This window comes from Mustela lutreola, chromosome 11, assembly GCF_030435805.1.
Source record: "Mustela lutreola isolate mMusLut2 chromosome 11, mMusLut2.pri, whole genome shotgun sequence".
NCBI classification, from domain to species: domain Eukaryota; kingdom Metazoa; phylum Chordata; class Mammalia; order Carnivora; family Mustelidae; genus Mustela; species Mustela lutreola.
In genome coordinates this window covers 95,829,507-95,848,791 of record NC_081300.1, presented here as the reverse complement: position 1 = coordinate 95,848,791, position 19,285 = coordinate 95,829,507, and the positions used below count along the sequence as shown (strand labels likewise).

The 19,285-nt window shown below is 44.3% G+C and overlaps 1 protein-coding gene across 4 annotated transcripts in view; it reads left to right on the top strand.

Moving 5' to 3' along the window:
* Positions 1-19,285, top strand: part of CLIP1 (CAP-Gly domain containing linker protein 1) — a 122,798-nt gene that overhangs the window by 36,267 nt on the left and 67,246 nt on the right. For all 4 annotated transcript variants that reach the window (XM_059139600.1, XM_059139599.1, XM_059139601.1 and 1 more), the window contains 2 exons: positions 833-1,027; positions 5,295-5,866. In XM_059139600.1, the coding sequence (XP_058995583.1) occupies positions 943-1,027; positions 5,295-5,866 (657 nt within the window). In that variant the 5' untranslated portion in view covers positions 833-942. Of the gene's footprint in view, positions 1-832; positions 1,028-5,294; positions 5,867-19,285 lie in introns of those variants that run through there.

The window sequence follows — 19,285 nt, the reverse complement described above, 5'->3', positions numbered from 1 at the left end:
TAGACTAAGACAAGATCCTATTTTGCCCGAGCCTCAAAGTTGTATATTCATACCTGGTCTTGAGTAAATCAGAATTACATTGCATTTCTGGGGCGTCTGGGTGGCTCAGTGGGTTGGAGCCTCTGCCTTGGGCTCAGGTCATGATAGCAGGGCCCTGGGATCGAGCCCCACATCAGGCTCTCTGCTCAGCAGGGAGCCTGCGTCCCCCCTCCCCACTCTGCCTGCCTCTCTGCCTACTTGTGATCTCTGTCAAATAAATAAAATCTTAAAAAAAAAAAAAAGAATTATATTGCATTTCTATAGACAGATCAAAAAAAATTTTTTTCCCTAGGCACTTCCCAGATACAGCTTTTTCTTAAAGAGTTTGAACCTTACTCTAGTCTCACAAAGACATGGTTTTAGATCGAGCGTTGCGTAATTCTGTGAACTTAAAAAAGTATGCAGTTAATACAGGCTTGTCATAAAACTTAAGCAACATAGAAATGAATGAAGTAAAAACTGAACATTCCCTTCTTCTCCTGCCATTAAGGTTGGTGCACATTTTTCGGAACCCCCTTCTGTGGACGGTGTGGACTTCATGCACCATACCGAGCTCATAATGTTAAAGAGAAGTCAATGTATTGTTAGGCTTAACTGCTTGTTTTTAGTGTCGTAAATTGCATCTCAGCAGCATCTTCGTGTTTTAATCTAGCTTCCTGGATTTAGTGTGGAGACAGTTTGTCATCGTGTGTAAGGAAAAGTTGAGCTGGTGAAAGCTGCTTTAATAATAGATGTTACTTCTGCTTGCTTCCTCCCATAGATTCTAAATTCTGTTTATATTTTTCTCCTGCAGATTTAACCCAGAGACTGACTTCACCATAGAAACACCTACAGTTGTATCAATGGTTGGGGCAAGATAGTGGCAACAGGCAAAGGAAGAACAGTTCTGACACATTAAGGACAATGAGTATGCTAAAACCAAGTGGGCTTAAGGCCCCCACCAAGATCCTTAAGCCTGGAAGCACAGCCTTGAAGACGCCTGCTGCCGGTAAGGATGATTTATATCTAAGTTAGAATCCTGTTTGAAAACTTTAAAAAGACAACCTTAAACAAATTAATATTCTTTAAAATATTTGAAGAAGTTATAATGAAAAGACATGGACCTTTAGGGGCACCTGGGTGCCTCAGTTGATTAGGGGTTTGACTTGTGGTTTTGGCTCAGGTTATGATCGCTCCTCAGGGTCCTGAGGTCCAGGCCTGTGTAGGGCTATGTGGTTAGTGGGGAGTCTGCTTGTCCCTCTCGCTCCCCCTCTATCACTCCCCCTGCTCGTGCTCTCTTGCTCTCTCTTCGAAAGTATGGAATTTTATACCTAAACATATTTTTTTAAGATTTATTTATTTGGAAAAAAAAAAAAGGGGGCACCTGGGTGGCTCAGTGGTTTAAAGCCTATGCCTTCGGCTCAGGTCATGATCCCAAAGTCCTGGGATCGAGCCCCGCATCGGGCTCTCTGCTCAGCGGGGAGCCTGCTTCCTCCTCTCTCTCTGCCTGCCTCTCTGCCTACTTGTGATCTCTGTTTGTCAAATAAATAAATAAAATCTTTTGAAAACAAAAAAAAGATTTATTTATTTGGGAGAGAGAGAGCACGTGCGTGCGAGCAGGGTGGGGGGAGGGGCATAGGGAGAGAGAATCCTGAAGGGGCCTCGCCACTGAGTGCCCACCGCCAGGACAGGGCTCGATCCCAGGACCCGGAGATCGTGATCTGAGCCAAAAATCAAGAGTTTGCTGCTCAACTGACTGAACCGCCCAGGCTCTCCCTGTATCTACACATTTTAAGGAAGAGCTCTTAGTTAATTTAGTGCAGGGTGCTTAAATAGTTAAGTGACTTCAGTATTTAATCCTTACAACATTAAGATATTTTTTCTTGGGGTGCCTGGGTGGCTTAGGCATTAAGCATCTGCCTTTCACTCAGGTCATGATCTCAGCGTCCTGGGATTGAGCCCCGCGTTGGGCTCTCTACTCTGCGGGAAGCCTGCTTCTCCCTCTCCCACTCCCTCTGCTTGTGTTTCCTCTCTCACTGTGTCTCTCTGTGTCAAATAAATAAATTCTTCAAAAAGAATAAAAAAAGATAATTTTTCTCTCTTGGCCTCCCTGAACTCAACTGGGCCGTTCTCTTTGGGGTTTAGGGATGTGTAAAGAAAAGAAGAATGGCCCTGGCTTAAAAGATTTGACGACACGGAGTGATCTGAAGTTGGCCATTGGTGTCAAGGGAGCAGGCAGTGCACTGGCTTGAGTCTAGGCCACGCAGGAAACCCTCCCCATGTTGTAGGTGAACCCGTGGCCTTGATGGTCTCCAGCAGCCTCTTTTCCCTCTGCGCTCTGTCTCCTCCACCACCGTTTCAGTTTATAGCCCATAATGACCATGTAAGGTCTTCAATAGGAGAGTCAGGGCATCTGATGCTTGCTTTTCTGGTCTTCTCATGTGGTTTATATGCTATTAGATAGGTTATCAGTCATTCAGACAGGTGTCCACTATGAAATATTAAGTCCAACATTTTTCTTCAGATTTTTCCTTAAAACCTCATTGATCTTCCACAAGGGCAAGGATCTTTGTAGTTTTTTTTTTTTTCACTGCCCAAATTTACCCACATACCTAGAACATTGCCTGGCTCTTAACAGGAGCTCAGAAAATATTTATTGACTGAATGAAGATCCCAAGTTATTTACATTTTTTCTCTTTTTAATTAATTTTTATTTTTTTTAAAAGATTTTATTTATCTATTTGACAGACAGAGATCAGAAGTAGGCAGAGAGGCAGGCAGCAAGAGAGGAAGGGAAGCAAGGCTCCCTGGTTTGCAGAGAGCCCGATGCGGGGTTCGATCCCAGGACACCAGGATCATGACCTGAGCTGAAGGCAGAGGCTTTAACCCACTGAGCCACCCCTATTTTTTATTTTTTAAAATATTGTATTATTTTATTTTTTTTCGGTGTTCCCAAATTCATTTTTTACCACACCCTGTGCTCCATGCAATACGTGCCCTCCACAATACCTACCACCAGGCTCACCCAACCCCCCCACCTCCCTCTCCTCCAAAACCCTCAGTTTGTTTCTCAAAGTCCACAGTCTCTCATGGTTCGTCTCCCCCTCCGATTTCCATTTCGTGTATCATGATAAAACTGGAGGCCGTGAAACATGTTAGAGGAGAAGAAAGCTTTACTGTGGTGTCTCCTGTTCTCCTTCCCCTCCAAATCCTTCCTCTCTTTAGGACCCCTTTGAGTGTTGCCTGTTCCCTGCACCCTCCCACGGTCATGCTCAGCCCACCCCAGCACATTTTAGCATTGTCTTTTTCACTTTTTAGCACTTTTTGTGCACATCCCTTAGCACGTAAAGTCAGGCAGGGGATCATGAGAAATTCAACTTGGTTTCCTCAACAGTACTTGCTACACAGTGCATGTTGTTATTAAGAGTAAAGCAGCTTATAAACACTAAAACTTAGATGCTTAAAAGGAGATTGTTTCCTGTTTGGGCCCTTTTTTGAAGATTGTTTTTCAGAAACTCATGCTTGCAGCACCCTGTCAGGAAGAATGGTTCATGTACACAACTGGAATGGATTCTAAGAAACTGACTTGGCTGGCCTGTCTTTGGCAGGTTATTATCTGTTTGATTTGAGATAATTTATTGTCTTGTAAAAAGCCAAAAAAACAAAACAAAAAAACCCTTCACAAATCAAAATGACAGTCTCTTCTAATAGGTAGCCTAAGGGGATGTTCAACACCTGCTATAAGCTGGCCAGACCACCTTTTCCCAATCTACCCACAGTTCATGCTTTCTTTCTTTCAATCAGACCTCGGCCAGATGTGATCTCCTCCTCCAGGAGACCTTCCCTGACTGCTCTGCCTAAAGGCCCTGTCTCTTCCATAGCATTTCTGTCATCTGAGATTACCTGGTGTGTCTCTTGACCGTTTCCACATCTCTAAGCTCTGGGCTCTAAAAGGGCATGGACTATGCTGTCTTGCTCTGTCCCCTACTGAGAACAATGCTTGGGACTAGTGCTGGAGTGGTAGAAACCCATAGAAAGGCAGAGCATAAATAAGTACATTATTTTGTTTTTAAACCTCTTTTTAAAAAAATTTATTTGACAGGAGAGACACAGTGAGAGCGGGAACACAAGCAGGGGGAGTGGGAGAGGGAGAAGCAGGCTCCCTGCTGAGCAAGGAGCCAGATGTGGGACTTGATCCCAGGACCCTGCGATCATAACCTGAGCCGAAGCACTTAATGACTGATCCAACCAGACACCCCTGATTTAATAAAACTCTTTATATACTACTTTCCCCTTATAGGTAAAGAAATTGAGCTCAGAGAGGTCATGTACCAGCTAAGGTCACAGTCTGCCTACTAAATGGTAGAGCACTTAAGAATGTGGACTTTCTTTGCCAGTTCATACCAAATATTTAATAAATGCTTAGTGGTTGAATGCTTGAGTTTCTGGTATAAATATTACATTTTGGCAAAATATAACTTCTGTTTTTACCACAGAGTAGAGATTGCATGAAGTCATCTTGCCTTAGCAGGGAGTTGCGCCAGGTGCTGTCTTTCCCCCTTGCTGTGCTTTCTGTCTCTGCCAGCGAAGGAATAGGGTTCACTTGGTGGTCTTGGAGTGAGATGGCAGGGCTGTGGCCCTGAATCTCCTCCTCGTCTAAGCCCGAGTGTGGATCTGTGGCTCCAGGGTCCTGGACTTGTCAGCCTTCCCTGACCACTCTAACCCGTGGGAATAGAGCCCATCTCCAGGGACCAGGAAGTTGTTTTCTCAAGATATGTGTGGCAGGGGATGGGGGAAAGAATGAAATCGGGCCTGTGTTATGAACTCGGGGAAAGGGACTTTTTTCCCCACTTGCTTTGACTTTCCAGTCTTAATTGCCAATAAAGATTAAATCCTACCGGCTCACTGAGTTTCGACAGAATTGAAAATGGTAGTGATGGGCTGAGTCCTTTTTTTTTTTTTTTTTTTTTTTAAGTTTTATTGATTTAAGTGATCTCTATACCCAACATGGGGCTCAAACTCATGACCCTGAGATCAAGAGTCCATGTGCTTCCAACCAAGCTAGGCAGGCGCCTGAATGGGTCAAGCACTTTTGGCCTCCTTGCTTTAAAAAAAAAAAAAAAGAACAGAATAGAAGGACAGATATACAGAATATCTTAGAAGAGCCGTGAGTGCTCCTGTTGCTTGGGCTTTCTCCAGTTTATTTTCTTCCTAGTTATGAGTTGTCTGCTTGCATATGAGATTGAGTCTTTTCTGATCCTTTCTTCTCTTTGCAGTTGTAGCTCCAGTAGAAAGAACAACATCCAGTGAGAAAGCATCAAACACACCGTCCTCTGAGGCACCAGAGGAGTTTGTGGATGACTTTCGCGTCGGGGAGAGAGTTTGGGTGAATGGGAATAAGCCTGGATTCATCCAGTTTCTGGGAGAAACCCAGTTTGCCCCAGGCCAGTGGGCCGGGATTGTTTTAGATGAACCCATAGGCAAGAATGATGGCTCGGTGGCAGGAGTTCGGTATTTCCAGTGTGAGCCTCTAAAAGGCATTTTCACCCGCCCTTCGAAGCTAACAAGGAAGGTGCAGGCAGAAGATGAGGCTAACGGCCTGCAGACAACGCCTGCTTCCAGAACGACTTCGCCTCTGTCCACCTCTGCAGCCAGCATGATGACCCCCTCCCCAGCAGCCCCTTCAAATATCCCCCATAAATCAGCCCAGCCAACAACAAAGGAACCTTCAGCTACGTCTCAGATCAGCAACCTTACAAAAACTGCCAGTGAATCTATCTCCAACCTCTCAGAGGCCGGTTCCATCAAGAAAGGAGAGAGAGAGCTCAAAATTGGAGACAGAGTATTGGTGAGTCCAGAAACTACTGAGGTCATTGTGTTGAACTGACGAATGGTTGAAATGCACATAGACAGACTTGGAGTCTGTTCTAGAAAGACCATTCATTAATAGAGAAATTACCCAGCTTTTCTAGTGTTTGGTTTATGTGTGAACATGGAACAAACTAGAAGCTGACTCTATGGTTTGAGCGTAGTTATGAGCTTAAGTTTATAATGATTGGTTTTGATTCTGTCAACCAGTTTAGCCAAAGGAACATTGAGTTTATTACTCGTAACTTACTTGACAAAACAAGCTTTATAAAAACCTTTATAAAAGGTTTTTTCCCCTTGGTTTGTAGTTTTTGCTGGAAGGATGGTGTGTGGGCATGTATAAGATCCTGCTTCCTGAGGTGTCTTGAAAAACTCAGGCATCATAGGAAGTTATTTCAGAATTGTTATGCCTTAGAAATAATCTCTGGTATCTTTTCCTTTAAGGTTGGGAGTTGTCTGCTTAAGATCTAGGAAGATCTTTATACAATGTATAAAGTCAATGCTGTGACTAGTGATTTTGTTCTTTTATTTTATTTATTTATTTGACAGAGAGAGAGACAGCGAGAGAGAGAGAGAACACAAGCAGGGGGAGTGGGAGAGGGAGAAGCAGGTTCCCTGCTGAGCAGGGAGCCTAAGGCAGGGCTTTGATCCCAAGATCCCGGGATCAACACCTGAGCCAAAGGCAGATGCTTAACCGACTGAGCCACGAAGGCTCCCAGTTTGTTCTTTGTTTTGAACAAGAGGCCAGAGCTGACCCCCAGCTCTGCCTTTGTGACCTCAGCAAGTTCTTTAACTTCGAGGTTCTTCATCTGTAAGAATGAGAGGATACTGGTACTAACCATCTAACATCATTGAAAGGATTACATTAGATAATGCATATAAAATTCTTAGCAGTGCCTGGGATACAGCAAGCACTCAGGCAACTCTGTCTCTCCCTGATGGAAATTTGAAGCTTTACTATTTTACTCGTCCCACACTTCAGTCAGTTCAGTGTAGGGCCTGAAGTTGGCCAGCAGTCTTTGACCTGGTGCTCTGCCTTTCCTTGTATCTGTTCAGCAGCTGTAAATTCCTCCAGGTCTGGCAGCTTCCAGGAATGCCGCAGGAGGATGAGAAGAGCTTTTAGCCCTTAGTGTACCATATGTCTCATGGAACATTTCCACAGTGCTCTGGAGCAGCCTTGGGGAATTGAGGAGGAGACAGAGGCTCGGGGCAGTGGGGTCACCAGTCCAAGGGCTCCCAATGCAAAGAGGGGTGGACCTGTCCTTTAAACTGTGGTCTTTTTACTCCAGGGCCTTTTGTGGAGAGCTAATGATTGATAGTATAGTTGTAAAGTTGGAAGTGTTTTTGATGACTGTTGTCTTACGGATAAGGAAGCTTAAGCCCAGAGAAATGAAGTGACTATCTAATCACGTAGTGAGTTCTCAGCAGATTGTAGAGTTAGAACCCAGAACTTCTGCCTTCCAGGCCCATAGCACCTCCATGCATTGAGGAGGCCTCACATATCTTTGGGCGTCCACTAATACTTCTTACCGTTACGAGGTTCCTTCTGGATCCCTTAGTTTCAAGGTCAGTAGGTTCCCTCTTCAGTTACAATCATCATGAATTTCAAAGGTTGATGCATCAGAACTTAAAGCATTTTTAAGATAGCATTTCTGTGGGATGGAGCTCAACCTGTATCTTGTTTGTTTAGCTGATGTTCACTGATGGGCCAGCTTTGAATTTGGTACAGCTGCTCTTTTGTGGCAACAAAGACTTTTTGATGCCCATTTTTTTTTTTAAGGATCTTTTTATTTTTAAGTAATCTCTGTACCAATCGTGGGATTTGAACTCACTACCCAAGATCGAGAGTCATGATGCTTACTTTTTTTCTTCTTTGCTGTATAGATATTGCTACCATGAATCTTCTAAAGTTTTTTCGGGTATATATCTTACTTTTATAGGATAGCTTCATAGAGGTGGAATTACTAGGTTAAACGGCATAGACAGATTTTAAGGCTTACGGCCCATACTTACCTAGTGAGCTTTGGTTAAATCAGAAACCTATGACCTCAGCAGAGGACCACCTTATAGATGAGACAGCAGATCATATGCAGTACTGTCCTAAGCTGTCCTAAGTGCTTATCTGTAAAGGACCTCTTTCCCATTCAAGAAAGGGCGGGGCACACTTTCAAAACAAGAAACTCTACCTTTCCTCCAGCCATTGTGACAAACAGGTGATTGAAATACTGGTCCAGGGGCACACTGCTTGGCTGCTAAGACAGCCGGAATGACACGGTCAGCTTGGTTTAACTGACAACCAAAGGCTTCCAGGAGGCTGTCTTGATTAAAATGGACCTGAAGGATAGGAATTGACCTGGCAGCAGGAAGTGGTGGTGGGGAGACGGAGCCTTCTCGCTGAGGGAAGACAGACTCCCTGAGACGGGAAGGCTTTGGCGTGTTTGGGGAAAAGGCCAGTATCCTTCCCTAGACGCAGCCAGCGTGTGGTAGGAGGTGAGCCTGGCTGATGGTGTGGGGTCTGCAGGGACGAGTGCCACGGGGCCTACGAGGACAGGCTGTTCTCATTAAGAATGAGAGTGATGTTGGATTTGTAGCTTGGGAACGCTACTCTGGCTGCTTTGTAAGAGTGGATTGGACGTGGGTAAGAACAAGTTGGAGGTGACCATTCTTTGAGGAGGTTGGAAGTTGGAGGAAAGCTCAGAGGTCAGCCTGGAGGAGTGTTGGGTCTCAGAAAGGTTTTATTTTCTTTTTTCAAGATGGCAGGGTCTGGGGTATTTATATCCTAACTAAACTGAGCTAGACTCGGGAACAGGTTAAAGATACAGTAAAGAGGGGGTCAGTGGTGGATACGGTTCCCGGAAGGAAGTGGCGCCCCCCAGCTCACCCAGGGGGGTTGCCTGGCCTTTGATTAAGGGAGGGAGACTTCCAGCAGGTCTGTGGGAAGAAGGAAGGAGAATGTGCAGATGCTGTTCGGGTCGTAGAGACTTGAATGGTGTATTTCTAGGAAAATTTTAATGACATGTCCAAAACTAGTGTACTTGGAACAGAATTTCATTTGAATCTGTGAGAATCTGAAGTCATATGAGTGTGTTATCAGAAGCAATAAAATGATTTACTGCCTTTGGTTAGTATTTCTGGGAGAAATTACAGGAGTACCTTAGAACCACAGCATTTTAGAGCTGGAAAGAATCTTTTGAGATCACCAAATGCCTCTTTTATAATACTGAAGCCCATCAGCGCCTGGGTGGCTCAGTTAAGTATCTGCTTTTGTCTCAGGTCATGATCCGGGATCCTGGGATCAAACCTCATATCGGCTCCCTGCTCAGCGGGAGCCTGCTTCTCCCTGTCTCTCTGCTGCTGCTGCTGCTCTCTCTCTCTATCTCTGTCAAATAAATAAATAAATTTTAAAAATCTAAAAAAAAAAAAATCCATACATATATATAAGATATGAAATATAGATGTATATTATATATACACAAATATATGTATGTGTGTGTGTGTGTATGTGTGTGTGTGTGTGTGTGTATGTATATAGTATACTGAAGGCCAGAGAAGAAACAGGACTTGCCTTAGGTTGTATAGGTGTGTGATAAATGTGTTCATGTCTCATTGTGTCCTCACGCCCCAGTTCAGATGTTTTTTTCTCCTTTAACATGCTGCCTTGCTTAATAGAAATCTTTGATTTAGAAATAGGAAACATTTTTTTTTAAGATTATTTATTTATTTATTTGACAGAGATCACAAGCAGGCAGAGAGGCAGGCAGAGAGAGAGAAGGAAGCAGGCTCCCCGCTGAGCAGAGAGCCCGATGCGGGACTCGAACCCAGGACCCTGAGATCATGACCTGAGCCGAAGGCAGCGGCTTAACCCACTGAGCCACCCAGGTGCCCAGAAATAGGAAACATTTTTACTTCAAGATTAATTTATAAAAGGAAATTAGGTTTAGAAATCTAAAGTATTTGATCTGGAATTTTCCTAATTAAAGAAAAATGCTGTTAATTACCAAAATCCCAGTGAAACTAAGATCGTTCGATCCCTATTATGTGAGGTTTGGTCTAGAATTTTCCCGGTCCTACCCACAGGGCCCCCTCATGGCTCTTGCTATGCTGAACTAGTGCAGAGGAGAGGGAGGCGAGCTTGCCTTCTCCAAACCTTTGCCCCGTGTAACTTGGCTTCTTCCCTCCACTGCAGGAGGAGAGAGCAGGTAGGTTTCTGCATGGGCGCGATGTCCAGCCAGATGAGCTGTGTGAGAGCCAGGCAGAAGCTCTGGAGCTATGACTGCATCAGGCACGTGTGTCTCAGGAAGGCAGTCAGGGCTTGCAGAAGCTCCCCCTTGTCACCTCTCCCCCACACCTTATGCTCACAGTCACCAGTGGAACGAATTAGCCACAGAGTAAGCTGTGCTGATTTGGGTTTAGTATCTGGAGGCTCGAGGCGGGACCTCAGAGCTGCTTGTCGCAAACCCATCTGTGTCTTTGCCATGTGTCTCTGGCCTCTCTGTGCTCCCATCTGTCCTCATGAATACCGCATGCGTCTCACTGAAGGCTGCTTTCTGCTGCGGTTTGCTGGACTCTCGGAAACATACCTCTTTGCAGACTGGGAATCTCTGGGGTAACTAATTGCCCTGGTTGTTTTTCAGACGGTTTTGCTGCGTTTTTAAGGTATATTTGATTATTCAAGGAGGCTACCGACTTCCAGCTGTTGTGTTTCAACACAACTGTGTGTTCTATGCTGAATTCTTAGCTTATGACTGTACATGGGGAGACGTTTCAGCATTTTATTTTTGAAACGACACATTTTATTTTTTTACGAGCCTCTCCCAGAGCTCTTACACGAAGAATCTTGCAGTGTAGATCTGTAGGTCTTTCGGATACTGTGAAAGAGGAAAAAGTCTTCCTGAGAGTCAAAAAAGAACTTTATTCATAAGGGTTTTTTGTGTGTGCATGAACCTTAAAAGAACTACAGTTCACGCAGCACGTACTTCCTTCTTGTGTCTTTCTTGATTTGTTCAGTTATGTTTGTGAGATTTATCTGTGCTCACTTAAAACATGCCCGTGGCAGGGCCATTTAGTGTAAACACTTCATAATATACTTCTGTAGATTCGAGGTATTTCTACACTAGTAAATACAACTCTATTTATTTTTAAAGATTTATTTATTTGAAAGAGAGAGAATGAGAGAGAGCCCAAGAAGGGGGAGAGTCAGAGGGAGAAGCAGATTCCCTGCTGACCAGGGAGCAGGATGCGGATCCTGGGACTCCGGGATCATGACCTGAGCCGAAGGCAGAGGCTTTAACCCACTGAGCCACCCAGGCGCCTCACCCCAGTGATTTTTAATAAATGTATACAGTTAGGAAGTCACTATAATTCAGTTTTAGAATATTTCTCTCACCCTAAGAAGTTCCCTCTTACCACTTGGCAAGGCATTTCTTCTCCACCTCCAAGCCCAGGCAATCACCGATCTGCCTCCTGGCATCCACCTTTCCTGGACATTTTGTCTAAATGCCATCGTTTAACAGAGGTTTTTTTTGTGTCTGGCTTCCACATAAATTTTGTTTTAAGGCCCACCGTGTTGTAGTTCATTGGTTCTCATGACTAAAATACTCTGTTTTATGGATAAACATTTTATTTATCCATTCACTATTTACTTAAGTTTTTGTTAAAGGGATTCATGCTCCTAGTTGAAAATATCCTGATTTTGGTACTTACAAGTCTGTATGAAAGAGTCAGTAGTTCTGTGCCCACCTTACCCCCCGCTCTACCCCATCCCTCCTTTTCTTCCTGGGAAGAGAAGATGGATTTCAAGAGTTAACATGCAAGTCAAACATAACTTTTTCTTCTTTTAACCATTGTCTTCATAATTAATGTCATCTTTACCTGTTTGTTCTCAGGCGAGTTAGAGTTTATGAGAGAGTATCTGTTCTACATCATCTGTGCTCATCATGTTAATTTTCGAAGGGGATTTGTTTACTGTCATCTGTTACAGATTGATGGCGTAAAGGGAGTAAAGAAACCACAATGTTTGCTTAGCCTAGAGAACCTGTAACAGCTGTATTGCATATCCTCCAGTCCATTCAGGAAATATGTCGATTGTCTCCTCTGTGCCAGACCTTGCTATAGACCTCTCGGTGCTACAGATTTGCAGTGGCCAAAACCAACACACTGCTATCTCATAGGGCTTCCCATCACGTTCAGATAAAAATCTGACTTCCTTCCCGGGACCCGCAGGGCCCACATGCTCTGCCCACCCTCTCAGACCTCCCCTTCCTCCACCCGTCTCCCCGCCTCACCCCACTCAGCTACCCTGGCTTCTGTGCTGTTTCCTACACCCCAGACTCATCTGCACCTTGGGATTTGCTGTTGCTTCTGCTTGGAATGTTCTACCCCTAAGTCTCGGCATGCTTGATGCCTTATAGTCAGGCATTGGAGCCTTGGCTCAGAGGTTACCTCCTCAGGGACACTTTCCCTGTCACCTACGCAGGCAGTGTGACATCACCCATTTTGTTTTGTTTCTTAGCCCTTTACGCTACTTAAAACGTTCTTCTCAGTTATTTACTTATTCATTGTCCATTTCCCTCTGACTAGAATTTAGGTTCTGTGGAAGTCTAGAAACTTTGTATGGCATTCATGTTCATCTCCCCAGCACTTAGGATAGTGCCTGCCAGCCTGATAGGTACCCCTAAAGATTGTTAAAGAGCTAGAGGGTTTTAGGTATAGCTGTCACATATTTTCGAAATGGAGGAGTAAAATTGTAAGGTAAAAACAGGACAGGAAGGTTTTCCCTTCTCTATGGGAGACTTGCTTGGAGGGAACAACCCAAAAGGGGTTGGGTCTCTGGTTGAGGTAATAGAAAATACCTATGCTGGCACCTTCATTTCGCAGCTGATTAAATTTTCAGTCAGAGCTAAATCTGTACTTGGTAAGTACCAATTAGCCATATTTACCTTTTTATAAGTAAGTGGCTTGGGACATCTGGGTGGCTCAGTCTGTTCAGTGGCCCACTCTTGGTTTCAGTTCAGGGTCCTGCACAGGGCTTGGTGCTCAGCAGGAAGTCTGCTTGAAAGTCCCTCTCTCTCCCCCTCTCCATCTGTGTCTCCCCCTACGTGCTTGCCGCCCCCTTAAATAAACCTTAAAAAAAAAAAAAAGCTGCTTCACTTAGAACAGGGCAAGTTAGAGACCAGTCCACAAAGGCTTGCTGCTCACATATTCCTGTGAGACAGTCCCTCGTTAGCACTCACTGGACACTTGATAGCTTTGTAAACTGAGGCACAGGGAGATTACATGGTTTGTTTGGGATTGATCATAAAAAGAAGGGGGCAGTTCAGAGAGCGTCAAGTGTTTCTGCTTTCCTGTCTGTGTCCCCGTTAGCCGGCAGAACTTGTCATTGTTCCTGTTTATACAGGAGTTTGCAAGAAGGGCATGTGTCTGTTCCCGCAGCATTTTGTAGAAATGTCTTAAAGCACTTACTACTCTTCAGTGGCATTACTTGTCCCTGTTTCTCTCTCCACCGGTGGCCAACACTGTGTTCTGTTTATATTTGTGTCTCAAGGACCCAAGCATTCAGGATATAAATATCGAATGAGTGAATGAGAACTTACAAATCTGAGATTTTCTAAAGCATGATGACTGGCTTCATTTTCCTTTAGTCGAGTTTCTAGTTTAAATTAATTTTGCCTCCAGTAGTGACTTCTAATTTTGACTTAGACTGTCCACAGTTGAGTTAATACGCTCCTATCTTGAGAGTAAAGATACGAAATGGTAGTTACTTGTGTTTGCCATGGATCTAGTTTTTTGTTTTTATGTTGAATTTTTTTTTTCTCTAAGAATCTTGATATCCCCTAACACATAGATTGAAAATTGGGTCTTATACCTTATGTAACTGCACCTACTAAAATACTGTGGATTCCCTAAAACACTTGAGAAGTAAAACTAACTTTATGCAATCATGTATAAATGCTTAGGAAAAAAATCTAACTGTAGAGTGATTAAGCAGAAAAGCATTTGAGTGATTTTAGGACTTCATGTGACTTCCTGTCTCTGTTGAAGAGCAACCACTGATGATATTTTGAGCAACCGCTGATGATACTTTACAGGAAGAGGGAAAGCATATTGTTTGTCATATGAGTCAAAAGTTCAAAGTTTGGGGGCGCCTGGGTGGCTCAGTGGGTTAAAGCCTCTGCTTTCGGCTCAGGTCATGATCCCAGGGTCCTGGGATCGAGCCCCGCATTGGGCTCTCTGCTTGGCTGGGAGCCTGCTTCCCTTCCCTTCTCTCTGCCTGCCTCTCTGCCTACTTGTGATCTCTTTCAAGTAAACAAATTCTTAAAATCTTAAAAAAAAAAAAAAAAAAAGAATTCAAAGTTTGGTGGGAGAAAAAATATAGAAAACCACCCATCCTAGGAACCAGTAGTCATACATTTCAAATAAATTTTGTGGCATGGTATTTTTTCTTCAGGGTAAATCTATATTTTATTAGTTTCATTTAGAGAAATAGTTGCTTATCTGCGATTTGTGATATTTTTAACTTTCTTTTAAAAGATTTTTTAAAAAGTTTATTTGACACAGAAAGACACAACAAGAGAGGGAACACAAGCAGAGGAAGTGGAAGAGGGAGAAGCAGGCTTCCCACTGAGCAGGGAGCCCAATGCAGGGCTTGATCCCAGGACCCTGGGATCATGACCTGAGGTGAAGGCAGGTGCTTTACAACTGAGCCACCCAGGCGCCCCTATTTTTAACTTTTAAAATTTTTATCCTTTTATAGTAAATGACGTTTATTTTCCATAAATTCATTTGGAGGGAAGGAGAAAAGTCAGTTTTTCCTACCTAATAATGGGCCTTCTGAAAGAGTCTCCATTCATTCCATGGAATTGGATTGGTTGCTTGATCTGAGGATTTTGTACTTTTAATTCATAAAGAGGACTTCCTTTGAAGAGAGTGGTCAAGGGTGCCTGGGTGGCTCAGTCGGTTAAGCGTCTGCCTTCATCTCAGGTCATGATCTCGGGGTCTGGGGGTCGAGCCCCATGTCAAGGTCCCTGCTCTGTGGAGTCTGCTTCTCCCTCTCCCTCTGCCTCTTACCCCCTGCTCAAGCTCTGTCTCTGTCTCTCTGTGTCTCAAATAAATAAATAAAATCTTAAAAAAAGAAGAAGAAGAGAGTGGTCAGAGGGTGAGACTTTGAGAGCAGCTCCGCTCGTGCATTCCTCTCTGAGTGAAGCTTTTCCCACGTGGGCCACGCAGATAGGGTGTCTGTCCTTATGGATTTTGCCAGGTAGGATTCAGAGCCCTCTGGTGCAGAAACCCTTCCTGCCTTGTTGTGTATAGGGATAAGGTTTCAGGCCCACGTGGACTCTGATATGAACAATGAAACCTCCTTTTTGACTAAAGGCTTTTCTACACCGATCACGTCTGTAGGGCTTCTTACCACTGTGAACTTTTCTATCAACGGCAGGGCTACTTTGATTCCTGAAGCTTCTCTGACAAATAACACACGCATGGGGTTTCTGTCCAGTGTGGAGTTTTTCATGAATGGCTCGACTCTCTGGTTGACTGAAGTTTCTCCCACACTCCTTGCCCTGGTGAGGCTTCTTCCCCGTGTGTGTTCACTGATGTTTAACAGGTTTGCCTTCGGCCCTGAAGCTGCTCCCACAGTCGGTACACTCAGCGGGCCTTTGGCCAGCGTGGATTCTCTCATGCAAGGTTAAATTGCCTTTTTACCTGCAGGATTTTCCCACATTCCTGATACTCATATCCTCTGTCTGACTCCAGGTGACTCTTTCTGTGGTGTTCTAGAATCTGGGGATTTTTGTTCCGGCTTCTCTCTTCTGAAAGAATTCTGAAAATCCCAGCTCCAGGATCCTGGGGCCTAGAGTGGTCCTGTTTGTGCTGAGCTTCAGTTGTCTGACTGAAATACGCTATATTCTGGCCACCTCTTCTGTGACAGGCCAGCAGGGTAGCTGCTGGAAATCCAGATGCATCTACGCCTGCCAAAGGGCCTTAATCACCACCTCTCATAGGCTGCTTCCCTGGGCTCCTGATGAACGCCACAGCCGCGTGGACCAGCAGACAGACCGCGCTGGCCTGCTTGTGGTATCTTTTTAAATAAAGCTTCTGAATGAGGCCTGTGGTTTGCTTGGATTATGTACTGACCACAACCTCTTGGACGCCTCTTAGAAAAACAGTTGTCATGACAGTAGCTTAGACTCACCCCCAAAGAGCTCCACAGATCCCATGAGATCACGTTATCTTTACTGACCTGTGCTCTGTTCATGGGATGCTGGGTAGCCGGCAGCCCCAAGTGGTGTGGTACGGGGGGTGGAGAAAACTGAGGTCAGCTTCTAGAGGAGACCGTAGATGCTGTGAACACCAGTCTAAGTACTGAACAGTCGAATGTGCCAGATCTAGAACTCGTACTCCCGTTAGTGTGGGCAAACTGGTTGCCAACAGAATGTGACTCTTCTACTGTCAGGCACCAAAGCAGTTTCTTGTGGATTATTTTCCTTAATCCTCACAATAGTCCCCAAATTATCACCATTTTACTTATGAGGAAACTGAGCTTTGGAAATTAAGCAACTTGGCTAATCAACAGAGCTAGCATTTGAACTTATCCAGCTTCAGAGCCCACACACTGTGTCAGCATATCTTCTCCTTCACTTGCTTCTGAGACATCAAGTTCAGGCTCAGCCATAGGTGATCTTTTTCCTTTGGTCAGTTTATGTGGAAAAGTGGCCTTTTCTGTATAGGTTCCAAAGGAGAAAGTCAACTTTCATTTATCCAACAAATGTTTGTTGAGTGTTGGCTGGGCTGGGCTGGGCATTGTGGGTCACGGTGCCAGACACAACAGGGCTTCCGCCATGGAGTCTTCTCCAACTCTGTCTTGCCTCAGTGACGCTTCTGTAATGTCCTTGCTCTGCCTGCTCTGTAACGGTTCCCGAGCCCTTCCTGTTTGGAGCACCTTAAGCCATCTGCCTTGGTTCCTTAAATCAGTTTCACAAAAAGTTGCCCTTTTAGAGAAAAAGAACATAGGCTTGAGGTCTTAACATCTTTCTATCTTCAACAAAGGGTTAAAACTGGAAAGAAATGTGTCATCCCAGATTCATTGAAAGCTGTATTCATAGAAAATTTAGAAACAAGTGCCTTTAATATTAAAAAGCAAGACAAAAATAAACTTCATGTTGGTCTTAAGAACCTAGGAAAAATGGATGCCCGACTGGCTCAGTTGGTGGAGTGTGTGACTCTTGCTCTCGCACTCATGAGTTCAGGCCCCACCTCAAATGAAAGATTCTTTTTTTTTTTTTAAGATTTTATTTATTAGAGAGAGAGAATGAGAGAGAGCAGGAGAGGAGAGAGGTCAGGGGGAGAAGCAGACTCCCCGCTGAGCAGGGAGCCCGATGCGGGACTCGATCCTGGAACTCCAGGATCATGACCTGAGCCAAAGGCAATTGCCTAATCAACTGAGCTACCTAGGTGCCCCTCAAATGAAAATTTTTAAAAAATTTAGAAAGCAGCTAGGAAAGCAAGAACAATAAACCAAAAGGAAGCAGGAAAAAGGAAATATGATAAAATGTGATTTCCAGACAATGGAGAACATCAAAAACAGAAGGGAAAAAACCTAAAACCTAAAAGTTACCTTCCCAAGGTAATCTACTTTTAACACAGTCCCATTGATCCTGTTTTAGAATTAGCCAAAATGATTTTTAAATGTGTTAAACAAATTAATTAAACCTGCTTAAGTGTGGGGGCACCTGAGTGGCTCAGTGGGTTAAAGCCTCTGCCTTCGGCTCCAGTCATGATCCCAGGGTCCTGGGATCAAGCCCTGCATCGGGCTCTCTGCTCAGCAGGGAGCCTGCTTCCTCCTCCTCTCTCTCTCTCTGCCTACTTGTGATCTCTGTCAAATAAATAAATAAAATCTTAAAAAAAAAAAAACAACCAACAACCTACTTAAGCGTCTGTCAGTCAGGACTGACTGAATAAACTAGAACGCATCGGTACGGTAGAATGACAGCAGTTGCAAATACAAAGAAGGAAGTTGTCTGTGTTCTGCAAGGTGCAACCCAACGGACATAAAACACTGCTTTTGTCTAAAAATAAAAGGGAGGAATAAGCATACACAGTAGTGCTTGCTTCATCTGCATGTAGTAATGCTGGGAGGAAGCGTGCATCGCCCGTCAGTAACAGTGCTTCCCTGCGGGGCGGGAGGGATGAGTGGGACTAGAGTTCAGTGAGGGGGACGCCCTCCCTCGAGGCTTGCTCCTTTATGTTATTTATTTTATATATATATATATATATATATATATATATATATACACATATATATATAATTTATATACATTATTATATTATATATTATTTATTTATTTTAAGAGATTTATTTATTTGAGGGCGAGTGTGCATGCATGCCCAGGGTGGGGGTGAGGTTGGGAGGGGTGGAAGGGAAGGGGCAGAGGGGGAGTCTTGTTCTTTTTAAAGATTTTATTTATTTATTTGACAGCAAGCACAAGTAGGGAGTGCAGCAGGGAGAGGAAGAAGCAGGCTCCTTCCTGAGTGGGGAATTGGATGTGGGGCCCTATCCCAGGACCCTGGGATCACAACCTGAGCCGAAGATAGATGCTTAACCACTGGACTGAGCCACCCAGGCACCCAGGGAGGGAGTCTTTTTTTTTTTTTAATTTATTTTTATTTTATTTTTTTTTTAAAGATTTTATTTATTTATTTGACAGACAGAGATCACAAGTAGGCAGAGAGGCAGGCAGAGAGAGGAGGAAGCAGGCTCCCCGCCGAGCAGAGAGCCCGACGCGGGGCTCGATCCCAGGACACCGAGACCATGACCTGAGCTGAAGGCAGCGGCTTAACCACTGAGCCACCCAGGCGCCCCGGGAGGGAGTCTTTTAAGCAGACTCTGGGCTGAGCCCGAGCCCGGGACAGGGCTTGGTCTGTAGACCCTGAGGTCAGGATCTGAGCCCAAACCAAGAGCCAGGTGCTTAACTGACTGCTCCACCCAGATGCCCCTCAGTGCATATTTGCATTAAAATTTTTGGAACCATGAAAATGTATTGGCTATTCAATAATTAATTTTTTTATTTTTTAAACTTTTTTTTTTAAGAATTAATTTTTTGAAAAGACTTTATTTATTTATTTATTATTATTATTTTTAAAGATTTTATTTATTTATTTGACAGACAGAGATCACAAGTAGGCATGGAGGCAGGCAGAGAGAGAGGGAAGCAGGCTCCCTGTTGAGCAGAGAGCCTGATGCGGGGCTCGATCCCAGGACCCTGAGATCATGACCCGAGCCTAAGGCAGCAGCCCAAACCACTGAGCCACCCAGGCGCCCCGACTTTATTTATTTTAAAGAGAGAGATGGAGCAGAGGAAGAGGGAGAAGCAGACTCCCCACTGAGCAGCCCCCCCCCCCC